The sequence below is a fragment of the Bubalus bubalis genome, chromosome 4 (genome assembly GCF_019923935.1).
Source record: "Bubalus bubalis isolate 160015118507 breed Murrah chromosome 4, NDDB_SH_1, whole genome shotgun sequence".
Lineage (NCBI taxonomy): Eukaryota > Metazoa > Chordata > Mammalia > Artiodactyla > Bovidae > Bubalus > Bubalus bubalis.
In genome coordinates this window covers 70,567,282-70,585,478 of record NC_059160.1, presented here as the reverse complement: position 1 = coordinate 70,585,478, position 18,197 = coordinate 70,567,282, and the positions used below count along the sequence as shown (strand labels likewise).

The following is an 18,197-nucleotide window of genomic DNA, read 5'->3' as shown; positions in this document are numbered from 1 at the left end:
CTTTTTCTGATTCATTATGAAAGGAGTCTAGATCTTAGCTCAAAACAATCAAATGATAAAAGACTTGAAAGGCACAGTGAACAGATGTCGGTGAACACGGAGAAGAAATCAGACTGAAGTTGTCAAAGATATAAACCGCTGACGAGGGACATGAGATGAGTCTCCATCTTAGGTGTCTTGAGCAAGGGTGCTGTTCTGCTTAAAGAGAGGAGAGAAACAGACACACAAACACACACTTTATCAACATATCCCATCTGGAAGAAAATGAGAGGAGCATGCCTTTGACAGCAGCTAGAAAAACTATGGTTCTCTCCATTTGTTTGGCAGATTTATTTTTGGCAACCCTTAATGAACAAGGAGAACAGGTTAAAGGCAGAGCAAGCTACATCTCTAGCTGCAATCATACTCATGAAGAAAACAGAGTTCATTATCTCTCAAGGTTTTCAAACAGGGATGATACAAGGAATTGTAACAAAGTGCCTCTTTGTAGGTAAAGGTCCTAGAAAGCCTGTAAAAACAATTCTTTCAAGTTTGGGTCCAGTATAGCTTCTGGTGATTGGCTAAATATCTCTCATTGCTTTTCTAAAGAACCATTAAAATCCCCAGTTTTTAGTGTTTGCTTTGTAAAACTGAAGTCTGTTTAGTGATTTTAATCTCTCTGGAGATGAATGACTTTTAAATTATTTAAGAAAAAAATCTGCCACTAATGAAGACAATAGCTTCGGGTATAGCAGTAGTAAATAACAGTCATTATTATAGTAGCTCATTTTTACTGAGCTCTTACTAACTGCCAAGAGCAGTGCTAAACTCAATATGTATGCATTGCTATATTTAAAATGGATTGCTGACAAGGACCTACTGTATAGCACAGGGAACTCTATTCAATGCTATGCAGCAGCCTGAATGGGAGGGGGCTTTGGGTGAGAATGGATACATGTGTACGCATGGCTGAGTCCCTTTGCTATCCACCTGAAACTATCACAACATCAACTGGCTATACTGCAATATAAAGTAAAAAATTTAAAAACAAAAAAAAAGAGCAGTGCTAACTTCTTTTTAGGTACAATTTTATTTAACCCTCAAAACAATTCTTATAAAATAAACGTAATCATTATACTCATTTCCAAGTTAGAAAACTGAGGTTCCAGAAGAACCGTAATTTGAACTGCACTTTTCCAAGGAACTAACCTCTCCACTGTGCTGCCTTTTTAAAGGAAGCCCAATCACTGAAATTGATGAAGATTAAAAGTACAGAGGTGGCCACTGGTAAATGTCAACACTGTCCCATTCGAAGGGCAATCTTGTCTCTAAATCAACAAAGAACAACAAGTAACAGTAAAAGCCATTAAAGGGAAAAGACAGCTCTCTATACACTTCTATGGAATGGTGCCGACCAGCATTACTCACACACAGGCCAGAGAACTGTCGGCTGCAGATCCACAATGAGATAAAGAGCTTGTGCCAAAACCTAAATCAACACATCACTAAGCACTGTTTAGTTTAGCTGACATTTGTGTGGAGCAAGACTTTCTGGATAAAGGAAGCAGGGCCATGATTTACCATATCTCCTCATGGACTGCTAATAAATGGTTCTGACCAGCCCTGGTCTACGGACCAAATGTGAGCAGCAACAATCTATTGTTGAATAAAAAGCAAATCTACAGTAACTATCCCGCAAATGACCACATTTGCTCACTAAATAGGTAGGTAGGTAGGTAAATACTATGAACACAAATGCCAGTGATGCCACTGGAAGGGTAAACTGCAAATGATTTGAGAACTGCCATTTTTTGCCTTATCAGTTCTGTAGTTTAGCCAAAAACAAATTTTTATAACCACGAAAGTTATTTTTTTTTAAGAGAAACTGTTTTCTTTGTCTATTCTTACTAAGTATTTTTAAAAATTAACTAAAGCCCCTGGTGGCTCAGAGGTTAAAGCGTCTGCCTGCAACGCGGTTCAATCCCTGGGTCAGGAAGATCCCCTGGAGAAGGAAATGGCAACCCACTCCAGTATTCTTGCCTGGAGAATCTGATGGACAGAGAAGCCTGGTGGGCTACAGTCCACAGGGTCGCAAAGAGTCGGACATGACTGAGCGACTTCACTCACTCACTCAACTAAAGCCCATACTTTATTTGGGATTCCCTTAGTTTTTAACTATGGCCTTTGCCCGCTATAGATCCCATCCAGGATTTGGTCCTCAGGTCTCCTTAGGCTCTTCTTGGCTACTAAATCTTTTGCAATCTAAAGTTGATTACTATTGCTTCCAGAGCCAGAGTACATAAAAATGGCAATACACCAACACTTTTTAAGCACTTACTATGTACCAGTCAGTCTGTTTGTTCAATACTCTACTTGTTTTACCAATGCTCTGAGTGAAGTACTATTATTTCTATTTTATAGGCAAGTAAGGCAGGATGAGAGGAAGTTATCTGCTCATAATCCAATAGCTGGAGAGTAGCTGAGGCAGGATTTGGACCCCAGGTCAGCAGTTTGATTTCTGAGGCTATGCTACAAACTACTATGCTCTACAGAATACTTATAAATTTATGCAGGTATGTTTATTTCAGAGTGTTACGGTATCTGAAAATGGGACATTAGGAGAATGTCAGAAACTGCCAGAAGATGACTGATCACAAAGACAATAAAAGTCATTTTTATTGCGTTTGACAGTGCACAGGGATTTCTGTACATTATTTCACAATTTAATACCAAGACCAATGGAGGAAAAGAGATACCTAACAGAAAAGTGACTAAAAATGTTAACCTGACTAGGATGTAGAGTTCCCAGTCCCCAAAAAAGATATATTTATTTGTAGATTAGGTATTTGGAGAATATAGGAAAAATGTGTATCATTAAAACTCTGAATTTTATAAAAATACAGTCTGGAAATTTCTCAAACATGCACTTTTGGTGACACATTTGAGAGTTCCCATTAACATTTTTAAAACAATTGTAACTGAAGGTCAGTTAGAAATGGAGTGGCCATTTGAAAAAGCATTCACTAACACACACTCTCTCTTTGTAGTAGTATACTCAGCAAACTTTTCTAAGGGACATGAAATCTAATAAATTCTCCTTTCTAAAGTCTCACAATTCACCAGCTTTCTGTGCCATATTTTTACTAGGGAATGCATCCACTGTCTGTAATGATGAAAAGAAAGGTGAAAGCTGAGCACAGCACAGAAATGAGAGCAAATTATTCAAGTCAGGAGTCAGCCCAGGAAACATTCCACTTTTCTAGGGCTGCTTAAGGAGCCTTCTAAAGAGCTGCTCTTTTTACCCACCTGTCCTTATCTCTCTGTCCCCTGAAGACAGGGAGTAGGCAGCTCCCTGCAGCAACGGCCACACCTTTGGCTCTGAGTTCCAGAATTACTGCTGGTGTTTGTGGGTTATAATTTGACTGAACTGTTGTACATCATCAATATGTGCACAAGGAAAAGCCATCACTGATCCTCAAAGAGAACTGTTCATTGGACACTGACAAGAAATCAAAATATGCCACAAAGCCATGACATATGGAAAATAAGATGAGTAGAATAACTTCTTTCTACTCTCTCTTCTTTGGTAAATAATGTTGGCAGTCGTTGGCGGCTTGCTTCCATTTTTCAAACATGCTACATTCACAGCCAGACTAAAATCTGGACGTCCTCAGAGGTCAAAAGTTCCTGACTTATATAAGATAAGCAGACACCTATTGTTCTATCTTAACTGCTGGAGGTCTGAGGGAGAGAACTGTTTTTGTAAGCTGCACCTTCAGAATAATAAAAGCAAATAACATAAGGACAAAAGTCCAAAGAAAGGTCTTCCACAGATCAACTGAGAAGGAGTTAGAAATGACAGCCCAGAAACTGGGACACCAAGCACTTTAAGAACTGCTGGGACTTTGTAAACGCTCCTTATGCTACATTGGCTATTCTGCTGTGATGCCAAGAAGGCTAGAGGGTGCTACCTTTTCTAGGAGGCCCTGAATTGTTACAGGTCACTGCAGCCAGCTCTAGACTAGAACTCGAAGGGATAAAATGGTAGAAGTAGCTCTGAAAGAAAAGGAAAGCTGTTACCTGCAAACTCCAGGAATGAAAGACCAGACTCCGCATGATTAACAACAGAAGCAAGAGCCCAGTTTTCCAGCAGCATCTCAAGATTATTCAGAAAAGTGTGGATGTTTTCATGTGCAGCCCATTATCAAAGCCTTTCATTGATCCTCACTACACATTTTCATCCCTAAAATCCACATATCTTGGATTTTTCTGTGTGCAGACATATACTTATACATGAAGAACTTGAAAGTGTTAGGATAACATTATTTGCTCTCCTTTTCAGTGTATGGATCTTGGGTTATAAGCATCATTCTAGAGGGCAGGGACTATACCCCTATAATTCTCTTTAGGAAAAAACATAGACTGATTCTTCCCAGTAACTTGACCTATATATATTTTTGGGTTGTCTTGCTAAAATAGAACTTGATATTGAATGAATTAAAAATAATTGTATGAAAGTTACTGAGGGTAGATTTAAAAGTTTTCATCACAAGAAAAAATATTCTATGTGTGGTGATATACTTACTGTAGTGCTCATTTGGCAATATTTACAACTATAGAATCATTATGTTGTACACCTGAAACTGTGCTGTGCTTAGTCGCTCAGTTGTGTCTGACTCTTTGAGACCCCATGGGCTATAGCCCTCCAGGCTCCTCTGTCCATGGGATTCTCCAGGCAAGAATACTGGAGTGGGTTGGCATGCCCTCCTCCACACCTGAAACTAATATACTATTATATAATGCTATAATATTATAATGTCAATATTAATATAATGTCAATTATATCTCAATAAAAAATGTAATAAATTGATGGGCTTGGAATTCCCTGGTGGTCCAATGGTTAAGAATCCACCTGCCAATGCAGGGGACATGGGTTTGATTTCTGGTGCAGGAAGATTCCACATGCCACGGGGCAACTAAGCTCGTGCGCTCCAACTACTGGAGCCTGTGCTCAGTAACAAGAAAAGCCATCACCATGAGAAGCCTGAGCACAACTAGAGGATAGGCCATGTGCAGCAACAGAGACCCAGAGCAGCAAGAACAAATTAATTAATTTTTAAAAACTGATGGGCTCAAAAAAAAAAAAAAAACCCTACTGAATAATTGACTTCTGCTTCCTACAGTATACTGTAAATTTAGATAGATAGCCCTGACTCTTCTGATTGAAACTAAAATGCTAGATAAAATATTTTTAAAATATGATTTTAACCACATCACCAGTTTTCATATAAGTAAGGAATTTTAAAAGCCCCCAACAAGATGAAGTCAGTATAAAGCAGGTCAAATGATAACAAGTGCTATGGAGAGAGAAAACGCAAGAGAAGGAAGATGGGAAGAGCCACAGGAGGTTGAGGCTTCTGATCTTAAACAGCATGGTCAAGGAAAACATGGTCAAGAAAAATATTTCAAAAGATCAGTATAATCAGACCATGTTCTATAATGACAATGCAATTAAGTTAGAAATTAGTAACAAAATGATAAATGAAATAACTTTGTATCTGAAAAATTTAAAACACTTTTAAACAATGAGTCACAGAAAAAAATCAAAATGGAAATTAGAAAGTACACAAAACTGAAAGATAAGAAAAACATTACATGTAAAAATTTTTAGAGATATATTCAGTTCAGCTCAGTTCAGTCACTCAGTCATGTCCAACTCTTTGTGACCCAATGGACTGCATGCCAGGCCTCCCTGTCCATCACCAACTCCCAGAGTTTACTCAAACTCATGTCCATTGAGTCGGTGATGCCATCCAACCATCTCATCCTCTGTCATCCCCTTCTCCTCCCGTCTTCAATCTTTCCCAGCATCAGCATTTTTTCAGACAAGTCGGCTCTTTGCATCAGGTGGCCAAAGTATTGGAGTTTCAGCTTTAACATCAGTCCTTCCAATGAACACCCAGGACTGATCTCCTTTAGGATAGATTGGTTGGACCTCCTTGCAGTCCAAGGGGACTCTCAAGAGTCTTCTCCAACACCACAGTTCAAAAGCATCAATTGTTCTGTGCTCAGTTTTCTTTATAGTCCAACTCTCACATTACTATATATAAAATACCAATGGGTAAACAAGGACCTACTATATAGCACAGGAAACTATATACAGTATTTTATAATCTAAAATGGAAAAGCATCTAAAAAAGAAAAAAAATATATTTTTATATATTTAACATATATATTCAGTTTTTATATAACTGAATCATCTTGCTATACATCTGAAACTACCACAACACTGTATATCAACTATACTTTAAAAAAAAAAGAAAAGCTACATATGCTATCCTCTTAAATTGAACAATAAACATGGAAAAATAATCTTAGAGGATATTTTATTACCTTACATGTTTACATTATAAAAAGTAAGAACTTGGAAAATAAATAAGAATTTTAAAAAGGATCAGCAAATAATGCTCACAAAAAAGTAAAAGGAAGGGAATCTTAGGGAGGAAACATACTAACAAAATAGAAAACAAATATACAATACAGTAAATCAAAGAAGTATAAAACTAGTTCTTTGGAAAGACTAATAAAATAAACACATCTCTGACAAGGTCAATCATGGAAAAAAGGGAGAAGACACACATACAAACAATTGTTATCAACAGAAAAGAAGTATAACTGCAGACGCTGCAGAGATTAAAAAGGTATGAGAATACAATAAACAATTTTATGTCAATAAATTAGAAAATCTGTAAATTCAAAAGCAATGGCGTTTTTTTCCCTTGATGAAAATACTAGACCTAGATGACTTTAGTAAACACTTAAGAGTCACATAGTTCCAGTCTTACATGAATTCCTCCAGAGAACAGTAAAAGGAAATGATCTGCAGCTAATTTCAAACACTTCAAAAAAATAAATTACTCTCAGAAATTACTCAGACTGCAATGCAGTAATTATATTTTTTTAAAAAAATATAAATAGCCTCACTTTTTTTTTAATGTAAAGTCATACTTCTTTATACCTCCTAGGTAAGAAGGAACCATTGTAACAAATTCAGAATACTCAGAACATAATTTTAATAAACTCCACAAAATCAAAATTTGCTAGATGAAGCAAAAACAGTATTTTAAGGGAAATTATCATAAATATTTATTAGGGGAGAAGAACAGATGCCTTTCTTAAGAATAACGCTTTTGTTAGAAATAACATTTACATTAGAAAAAAAATGCATTGCCTTAAATGCTTATAATAGCAAAGAAGGATAGAAACAATGAGCTTGAAAGCTACTAGGAATAAAACTACCAAATGACTCAACAATCCCACTACTGGGCATATACCATGAGGAAATCATAATTGAAAAAGATACATATACCCCAGTGTTCATTGTAGCACTATTTACCATAGCTAGGACATGGAAGCAACCCAGATGTCCATCAACAGATGAATGGATAAAGAAGTTTTGGTTCATACATGCAATGGAATATTACTAAGCCATAAAAAGGAACACATCTGACTCAGTTCTAAAGAGGTAGATGAACCTAGATCCTATTATACAGAGTGAAGTAAGTCAGAAAGAGAAAAGAGAAGAGAAAAGAAAACAATATTGTATATTAATGCATATATATGGAATCTAGAAAGATGGTAATGATGAACTTATTTAGAGAACAGATTTGTAGATACAGTGGGAGAAGGAGAGGGTAGGACAAATAGAGAGGAGCACTGAATGAATCTGCTGTATGACACAGAGACCTCAAATCTGGTGCCCCTTGACTACCTAGAGGGGTGGGATGGGGTGGGAGGTGGGAGGGAGGTTTAAGAGGGAGGGGAAATGTGTATACCTACGGCTGATTCACGTTGATATAAGGCAGAAACCAACACAATCTGCTGCTGCTGCTACTGCTAAGTTGCTTCAGTTGTATCCGACTCTGTGCGACCCCACAGACAGCAGCCCACCAGGCTCCCCCGTCCCTGGGATTCTCCAGGCAAGAACACTGGAGTGGGTTGCCATTTCCTTCTCCAATTCATGAAAGTGAAGAGTGAAAGTGAAGTCGCTCAGTCGTGTCCGACTCTTAGCGGCCCCACGGACTGCAGCATACCAGGCTCCTGCGTCCATGGGATTTTCCAGGCAAGAGTACTGCAGTGGGATGCCAATTGTAAAGCAATTATCCCCCAATTAAAAATAAATAAAAAAAAATTAAAAACAAATGAGATGTATGTCCAACTGAAAAAAAACAGATAAAAAACAGAACAAATCTGAAAAAAATTTAAAGGATGATAATAAAGATAAGAGTAGAAATCAATAAAAGAGAAAAGAATAAACAACAAAAATAGACAACCCCCTTTCAAGATTCAGCGAAGAGATGAGATAAAAATAAATATTTTAACATGTATAATATCATGTATGAAACGAGTCGCCAGTCCAGCTTTGATGCACGATACTGGATGCTTGGGGCTGGTGCACTGGGACGACCCAGAGGGAGGGTATGGGGAGGGAGGAGGGAGGAGGGTTTAGGATGGGGAGCACGGGTATACCTGTGGCAGATTCATTTCGATGTTTGGCAAAACTAATACAATATTGTAAAGTTTAAAAATAAAATAAAATTAAAAAGAAAAAAAATATTTTAAAATAATATTTTATTTTTTATTTATTTAAAATTTTTATTTGTTAGCCATACCACATGGCTTGTGGGATCTTAGTTCCCTGAACAGAGATTGAACTTGGGCCCTCACAGTGAAAGCTTCAAGTCCTAACCACTGGACTGCCAGGGAATTCCCTAAAATGGTATTTTAAATTAAATAGAAATTGGCCCTTATTTCAAAAATATACTATCATAAACATTATGTCAATGTATCTGAAAACATACAGAAAATGGAGACATCTTTAGAAAAATATAACTTATCAAAACTGACTTCAGAAGGAATATAAAGAATAAATAATCCTATGACTAATAAAACTAAAGCTTAACTGCTGGTAAGCAGTTAAAAGTTCTTCACACAAAGAAAATAACTAGACTCAAATAAGCAGTTTTACAGACCTTTCAAGAGAAGGAATATTCCAAAATTTCAAAGTCTTCCACAAAATAGAAAGAGAAGCAATACTCTCCAATGCATTCTGTGAGGCTAGTATAAGTGGAACAAGAACCCGATAAGGACAGTGTCCGAAAGCAAAGCCATGGGTCTATTTTGTTTCAGAATTTAGAGACAAAAACCACCCAACCAAGCAAAAAACAATAAAAAAAACACTTCCTCCTAAAAACCTAAACTAAATACTGGCAAACTGAATGCAACTATTTACATATATAATACAATGCTGAAGACAGGTTTAATTCTGGAATACAGAGATGGTTTAATATTAAAAACTCTACAAAGATTTCTCATTACATTAACTGATTAAAGAAGAAAAATAATATCAATAAATGCAAAAAGAAAAAAGATAACTTTCAACCAACTATTAATGATTAAAACTTCAAGTAAACAGAGAATATGTGAGATCTTACCTAACCTGATGAGAATATCTATAACAAAACAAAAACAATCATTATCCTTTATGGGGGGAAAAAAGGCTTGAAAACACTCCCTTTAAATCCAGGACAAGAAAAGAATGCCAATTCACTACATTTATCAACTTCATACTCAAAATTCTGCCTAGGGCAAAACAGAAGAATAAATTAAAGCCAAAAGGATTGGGAAGGAGGAAATGTAATTGTCTTCATTTGCAAATAATAAGATTTTGTAACCAAAAAATGAACAAATTATTTGTAATAATAATAAACTAGCAAGGCGGCTGGATATAAGACTTTTATACAGAGGTAAATGGCATTTCTGCACACTGAACTGAACTGAAATGGCATTTCTGCACACCAGAAACAGTTAAAAAACAATTTTAAAAGAGACATCATATACAGTAAGAAAAGTGAAATAAATCTAACAAAAGACATAGAAGATATAAAACTTTATAGTAAAATATTTAAAAATAACTAAATAAATGCAGAAATATTCATATTCATGTGTAAGTAGAATTTATAATCTAATATAAAGATGCCCGTTCTCTGCTAATTGCTCTATAATTTCACAGTTTTAATCAAACTGCCAATGGACTTCCCATGGAAGGAAAATTGATTCTAAAATGCACATGAAAGAGAAAGGATCAAGATCACCAAGATACTTTTGAAAGGGTATAAGGAAGGAGAAGGAGAATTCGGCCTACCAGACATAATATAAATTATTCACTAAATTGTAAATAATTATTAGAAAATATTTCTCCATACCATAAAATGTTCTTCAAACACCTGTGTTAATGACTTTACATGTGTAAGTTAGCTAATCACTCCCAAGTAGAATTTAGAAAACTATTCTTCACTGTTGGACATTTAGATTGTTTCCAGCTTTGCGACTTTTCTAAAGATGTTACATTTGAGTTCAATTTAATTTTGTGATAATACTTGATTGTCAGACACCCTAGATAATTCTATGATGAACATGTTGGTTATACTATAAAGGAATAATAATTCAAAATGATTACTTTATTCATTCAATTAATGTTTAACGAAGTTCTATTGGAGATGTGGGAGATAATAGACAATAATTTTTAATATCAAATTGCTCTCTGTTATGTCAGTTCTATTGCAATAAAGCTGGAAAAAGGCAGAGTGCTCTCATAAGCAAAAGCAAATGAACAGTTACATGCAAAAAAGCTCATTTCTACATTGATTTTTTTTTTAAATTTATTTTATTTATTTGGCTGAGCTAGGTCTTGTTGCAGCTTGCAGGATCGTTGGGGCATGCAAACTCAGCTGCAGCATTTGGGATCTAGTTCCCTGACCAAGGATGGAACCTAGACTCCCTGCATTGGGAGCATGGAGTCTTAACCACTGGACAGCCAGGGAAGACCCTCTATAATGATTTTAAAACAAAATATTTTGCTATGAAATTAAGTCAGAGACTTTACTGGACATTTTAAGAATCCTTTTTGTCACAGGACTACAGTTTTCATTTTCCATTTGGCATCATTAAGCTGTGTGCAAGCTCAGTCATATGGGACTCTATGACCCAATGGACTGTAGCCCACCAGGCTCCTCTGTCCATGGGATTTCCCAGGCAAAAATACTGGAGTGGGTTGCCATTTCCTCCTCTAGGGGATCTTCCTGACCCAGGGATCGAACCCACCTGTCCCATGTCTCCCGCGTTCCAGGAGGATTCTTTACTGCTTGAGTAATCAGGGAAGCTCATTTGGTATCATTAAAGGAAGAGAATATTTTAAACAAAAGTTGTAAGCAAACACATGGCAGCCTAGGAAATGTGCTTCTCGGCTCTGTTGTATGTACTTGGATAAAAAGCAATGGCACAATAAATAAAAAAAAAATCCACCTTAGAAGGAGCTGGGCATCCCTCTGGTTTGCCTAGTACATATCCCTTTTTAATTTCACCATGAAACTCACTCTATTCTAAGTGTACAGAGCACTTTATTAGAATGGCTTATAATCGCCCACTTTGGGATCTATTTAGGCAGCAGATTGGTGATTATGTATTTGAATTTCAAAAAGCTTATCCAACTCAGAATGTAAAAAGAAGCAGTTGAAACTAAAGAAAATAAAAATTAAACAGATAACAAAGCCTAATTTTTAAAGACTATTCATTAGTGCCAAGTCTGTAATAAAGGCTTTCTACAAATCACCTCACAGAAGCCTCACAAAGGTAAGGAAGTAAGTACTACTATCAATATTATTCCCATTTTACAGATGAAGAAATTGACTAATAGTGGTCAAATGTATCATTAGTGGCAGGACTGAGTGGCTAACACCAAAGTTTCTGCTCTTTGCATGTTCTGTTTCTTCCCATCCTGAGATATCAGCACATGAGCACAAATATGCTGTTAGTAAACTAGAAGGTAACTTGGGACCAACAAATAAAAACACCTTCAAGTAACAAAAATGTCTTCAAGGAACTGTCTCTAATATCAGTTTCTGACTTCAAACCACTAAAACAAAAAGAGATGGAGTGATTAGACATACAGTCTACTCGGCTTTTGTTTTTTTAATCTTAATTCTCATTGGTATAATTTGAAATAAAAACAAGTAGCATAAAAAAGGGTTTGGTCAGTCCACAAAGTAGACTCTCAACTGGACCAGAGCTGAGAATGTAGGGGTTCCTGACCTATTTATCTCAGCTCAGAGTAAGAAACCAATATATTGGTTTCTTATATAATGGTTTCAATATAATGGTTAGAGCTCAGATTTATCATCCCATAGCATATGCCAACCCTCACTGTATTTCAGAAGAACATGCTTTGCTTAATCATTTCACCAGAACTATTCAAGATATTTTCAAATTCATGAAACTAATCAAGTTTTCTGGACAATCTAAGAGGTCTTATTGCAATGGCTGCAATTAGCATGACCAAAATTTTAAATGAGTTAGTTACATTTGTACATATTCACCTATTTTTTCCCCTTGATCTCAAAGGCATGATGTGAAGCTACCGCCTGGGCACTGTGGTTTCTTGAAATGATCTTGGTGAAAAAAAAATTTTTTTTAGTTGCTGTTAATCACTTTAATTAACTCCTCCTGTTAATAGATAAAAGAGTTGTTCTCTCTTTCATCTAGCTATGATTTCTTCAACGGATGTAAAGTCTAAATAGGTAAGTGTTCTATCTCCTACTCTACTTTGTGAGGAATCTAAAAGCAAACCAAAACTTGGTTTGGTTTGCTACTGAAAAGCCGAGGACCTGGGTTCCGCCCCACGTATATTATGATTAATCGTGCAACTGACATTATGCCTCCTTATACTGTATAAGTAGGCTAGACAGGAAATGTTTAAAGTCCTTCCCAGCTATAAAATTTTAATTCACAATTTAAACTGGTATTTTCTATTGCAAGCTAAATGAAAGAACAGTAGACGTAGACACAGGTTCCGTATGAGTGACAGAACCACTTTTAATTTCCCCACTGAAACCTATCACATGATGTGAGGTCCTATCAAATTGAATTGGCAATTTCTTATGCTCCATCTGCCACCAAAATGTACTATTTGTAGTTCAGGCAGCAGGGTGGTTAAAGAACAACAGATTTTCTTGGCACTTCCTGCACATATGGCATGTAGATGAGAGTACGAGATTATCCCTTGGAAAATACTGCAAATAATAGCTGTCAATTCTTAGCAACTAACAACACGCATTATTAAAAACAAACACAACTTCCCATCCATGAGTTCCACCTCATAAAATGTGTCTTTTGATTCTTCTGACTCCCATAGGTGAACCCATATTTTTTATATGGACTCTATAATATTTCTGCTGCAGAATTCAAAAATTACTATATCTCTGAAATCCACAGATAATCCTCAACCTTCTGCTAGCCACTTGCTATGATCTTTTCCACTGCTAAGTTTTTTGCCAGAGATGCTAAAAGTAGTATAGTCGACTGGTTTGAGTTTCATATACTTTTCCAGACAAACTTGCTTTTTTAAGGCCCCACACAAACAAGAGATTAATTTCTCTGGATTCTAAGTCTTTGGGAAATTGACCAACATGCATGAAATAATCCTTCTCCTCCTAACACATGCCTTTTAAATTATTGCTTGGGGTCCTTTGGTCCTTGATTTAAACCTATCTATTCCTTTAATTAGTCATAATCTCCAATTCTTCCCTCTCTTACAATCCTGTGCTCTACTTTTCTGAACGTGATTTTATTATTTTTTCTGTATTCTCTATGTGAATGAATACATGAGTGCTCAGTCATGTCTGACAGCCCGCCAGGTTCCTCTGCCATACAATTTTCCAGGCAAGAATACTGGAGCGGGTTGTCACCTCCTACTCCAGGGGATCTTCCTGACCCAGGGATCGAACCCACCTCTTCTGTGTTTTCAGCATTGGCAGGTGGATTCTTTACTACCACTCTCCCTGGGTATTACACTTTAATTCCCTGAGAACTCAGATATGAATTCATTACGAAAAAAGTTAAAGCAAAGATGACTCTCCCATACATGGAAGTCATCCAGAGAGTTCAATATATGTGGCTTTATTCGGAAGAGACCTGTTAAGAGTCTTCTCTTAATGAGTCCAATACAGCTAGGTTTTCCTCCAGCGATAGAATGAGCCATCTGTCTTTTGTTTACCATCAGATGAAATACCTGCTAGAACTGAGGGAGTTGGTTGTTCCCAAACCACCTATCTTTAACTAGTGGACTAGCATTCTGCCAGGGTGAGACCCTCAACCTTAAAGAGGGGCTCAGGAAAAGAAACGGAAAACCAGGATCCTACCTCTGAAACCATTCTTAATGAGGGACCTATTCTCACTTCACAGACAGCAGGCCTCGGGCACTATTTAACTCATTTCTCTCTCACTGTCTTGATATTGCCTAGTAAGTTCAGGCGAATTTGTGCCATTCAAAGTGCGTATGGTCCAATTCCATTGTATTTCCCTATTCCCATATTTACATACGGATATAAGGAGCCGGTATTAGGGGAAACGAGATCAAACCAGTCAGTCCTAAAGAAAATCAACCCTGAATATTCACTGGACGGACTGTAGCTGAAGCTTCAATACTTTTGCCACGTGATGCAAAGAGTTGACTAATTGGAAAAGACTCTGATGTTGGGAAAGGTTGACTGCAAAAGGAGAAGGGGGCGGCAGAGGATGACGTGGTTAGATTATGTCACCAACTCAATGGATAGGAATTTAAGCAAACTCTGGGAGATAGTTAAGGACAGAGGAGCCGGGTGTGCTGCAGTCCACGTGTGGGAAACAACTTGGCACCTGAACAACAACAATCAATAGAATACAGCAACAGTGATTCTGGAACTTCTGGGGCCAGGTGGTGAGAGCTTTGCGGCGTCCCCCTGGGTATCTCAGACCCAGTTATCATAAGAAGCGCAGTTGTCCTGAGAATGGTGTGTGTGAAAAGGGGAAGATAACAGTTCAGCCCATGGGGTCATAAAGAGCTGGATATGACTTAGCGACTGAACAACAACAGTAAGGATCTGGGTTAGACACAGGATATGTAAGTACTGCAGAGGAAGTAGATGAACTCTGGACACAGGCCCTGATGAGAAAGGTAGTTCAGGTGTAGTAAACAGTCATAAAGCTGCCTGAGGACTCACAGGTGATTGAGGAGGGTTGAAAGGAATAGAGAGATCACTTTTTATGGGTCGGAATTTGTTCCCAAAATAATTTTCACCATGTTCATAATTTTTCCTTGGATTTGATGGACACATTTTAAACACAGGAACACATCCTGTTTTATTGATTTTTAAACCAATGTTGAGGGCCTAAACTCTCAAAGTATATAAGTAACCACGTAACTATAGAATTCATTAATCATGAGAATATTTTTCAGGTAAGGACTTGATCATGAACAAACAACCTTAGAGCAGAAATAAAGAAACCAATTCTTAGAAGTACATGCTGCCAGTCAGCGCTGCAGATAGCACAAAATCCAGACTGCCACCCCTTGAAGCCTTGCCACAAAAAGCCATGTGGGAAAACTGCACAGAGAAATGGTGATTGTGCACAGGAGTTCTACCTGAGAAAGGCTGTTGGATTTGTTAAGAAAAGAAAGGTTATGCTCATTAGAAAGTTTATCTGTCTCTAAGCAAATAATTACTTCTCTGCTAAAATAACTTCCATGTCAATGTAACCAGTTCCTACAAGCATACATTATCTCAACTGCAAGCAGATAAAAATCTGTGTTTCCTGAAGAGCGTTCATCTTAACTCCATTACTGGAGTCAACCTAAAGGAAATATAAGTCCCTGGGCTTGCATATTGTGTTTGCCTCTAGTCATAAGTTGGTCCAGATTCTCACTGATTGACAGAGGGTTTCCCTTCCAGGTCCTTTCACTGGACTCCAGGCATTTTCACAACTTGACCACACAAAAGAACTCCCAGGCTGCTCCTGCCTTTCCCAAGACAAGTACAGGAATGCCTTTCTCTGCAGCCCTTTCATAAGATTGTGTCTGTACAAACACAGGTGTCTACAAAGCAATTTTTATCAACTTTGCATTGAATATTCCAAAGAACAGCAGGAATCTCAACACTCCATCCATTGTCTCAATGGATGGGAAAAGCTACCAGTGACAGAGGAAGAGGAAAAAATAAACAACAAATAAATGTTTATTAAACACTTCATCAGCAACACAAAATACTTGTACCAGAGAGAAAATATATATTTTAAACCGCAAGATACATTAAGTAAAAATGCCATAATCAACCTTAACTAGATTCCTTCATTAGGTGACCATGTAAATGGTCAAACTACTACTCAAACATTCAAACCTTCATTTTACATGCAAGTGGCCTCCAGCAAATGATAAAGCAATATTCCCGTGTGAGTGTGAATGATGGCACTGAATTCCGGCCCATTATAGAGGAAGAGTCAGATTCCACTAGTCCTTTCTTGGTTTAACTGCCAGGCTTTTAGGGAGCTGTTTTATAGTAGGGGGACTCGCCCTGATAAATGAGTGATTAGTGCAAATGTCGCCAATTTCCTGCACTCAAGGAAGCTCTAGACCACTTCGGGTCCAGACTTCAGAAAAATGACTCCTTAAAAAAAAAAAAAATTACATGACAATATATCAATGGCTGTGACAATGGTATATTCTAAAAAAAAAAAAAAAAGATGCTGGTGATGATAACTGGGGGGGGGGGGGGGGGGGGGGGAACCTCTGCTGCTGCCTACCTCCTATGTAAGTTGCCGGCTAAAGGTGGTTAATTTAAACCCAGTTCTCCCCTATTGGAGGTGGCGAGCGGGCAGCGGGGGAGAGCCACCGGGTTTCCAGCTCCCCGTGGACCTGACGGGACTGGGACTGAGACTGGCTTGCACGAAGCCCCGGATGGCTGAACCAGGCGCTCCAGTTGTCCCTCACCACCTTCCTCCAACGCAGACCCCCAAGTTAGAAACGCAACTCCCGGAGCACAATGACAAGAAAGCACACAAAAGGAGCAAGGCAGCCGCTCCCATCCGTACCTTTGACTTGACTTTCATACTCGGCGATGATCTCTTTGTCCTTTTTGAATCTGCTCGGAGTGGACATTATCCAGCTGTTCTGGGTTTGCTTTCAATGGACAAGTTCTGTAAGGGGTCACCGACCAGTCAATCTCCTCGGAGAAGCAGAGAGTTGTACTCCCAAATGCCGGGAACCCAGAAGCAGCACCGACGGGAGGGAGAGGAGGAGGAGGGGGAAAAAAGGAGCGAGCCGAGAACTAGATTAACCCGGGCGCTGGCACCATACTATCGGGATCGAGCTGCCGTCGGCGATGCGGAGGGGAGCCCAGGGCTCGGGGCCGCAGAGGCCCGGCGCGCCGGCGAACTCCAGCGGGCGAGTGGCGGGGGGCGTCTCCCTGCCCACCCCACCCGGAGCCCGGCCACTTCCTCTACAGCCGCTGGGCGGACGCGGGGATCGCGCCGGCGCTCCGCACCATTGTTAGCCACCCGCACGGGGAGCGTGGGGCAGGGCCAGCCGGGGAGGGCGGGCGCCGCGACCCTCCCTTCCTGCTCAGCCGCCCGCTCCGGCGCTCAGGGGGTCCCGCCCGGGCTGGGGATGCTGCTGCCGCTCCTCCGTCGGCACACACAGCTGCTACTGCCCCGGGCAGGGTAGAGGAATCGCGATCCTAAAACGAGTCCCGGGCGGCCGCCGCGAGGGCGGCTAACGCGCTGTAAGAACGCGTCCTGGGCGCAGCCCCGGCGGAGTTTAGGTTTCCACCGCCGGCGCCTCGCGGGGCCTCCGCCTCCTGGGCCACTGTGCACCGAGACGGCCTCTTTCTCCCGGTCCCCTTTGCCGCTGCTGCCCCCAGGAGGCCGCAGGCTACCGGCACACCCGCACGTGCCCCTGGAGGAGCCGCGCCCCTGGCGGCCGCAAAGTTGCAGGCGCGCTCACGGCCCGCGGCTCCCCGGCGCCTGGGGAGCGAGCTGCGGGCTGCAGCGGCCCAGGCGGCCGCGCCGGGCTCGGCGAGGCGGGGCAGGGCTCGCGGGAGGGGCCCGACCGACCTCTCTTCTCCACCCTCGCCCCGCTCCTCCCCACCGGCGCGGTAAGCAAGCGCGGCGCTTCTCCAGGAAGATGGATGCCTCTTGTGGCCAACCGCAGCCCGACCCTGCGTGCCGAGCCCGGCGGCCGTGGGCGACGCCCCCAGCGCCTCCCCGGCTTGCGCTGCCCCAGCCGCTGGAAAACCCCACCCGACCGGTGGGCAGTCTTCGACCCGGGGTGAGTGCTGTGGTGGGGCTCTTTT

At 39.9% G+C, this 18,197-nt stretch overlaps 1 protein-coding gene across 6 annotated transcripts in view; it reads right to left on the bottom strand.

Annotated features, from left to right (window-relative positions):
- SRGAP1 (SLIT-ROBO Rho GTPase activating protein 1) overlaps positions 1-17,813 on the bottom strand; it is a 308,204-nt gene extending 290,391 nt beyond the window's left edge. For all 6 annotated transcript variants that reach the window (XM_025283902.3, XM_025283903.3, XM_044942502.2 and 3 more), the window contains exon 1: positions 16,939-17,813. In XM_025283902.3, coding sequence (XP_025139687.1) covers positions 16,939-17,005 — 67 coding nt within the window. In that variant the 5' untranslated portion in view covers positions 17,006-17,813. The remainder of the gene's footprint in view (positions 1-16,938) is intronic.
- Positions 17,814-18,197: the final 384 nt, after the last annotated feature.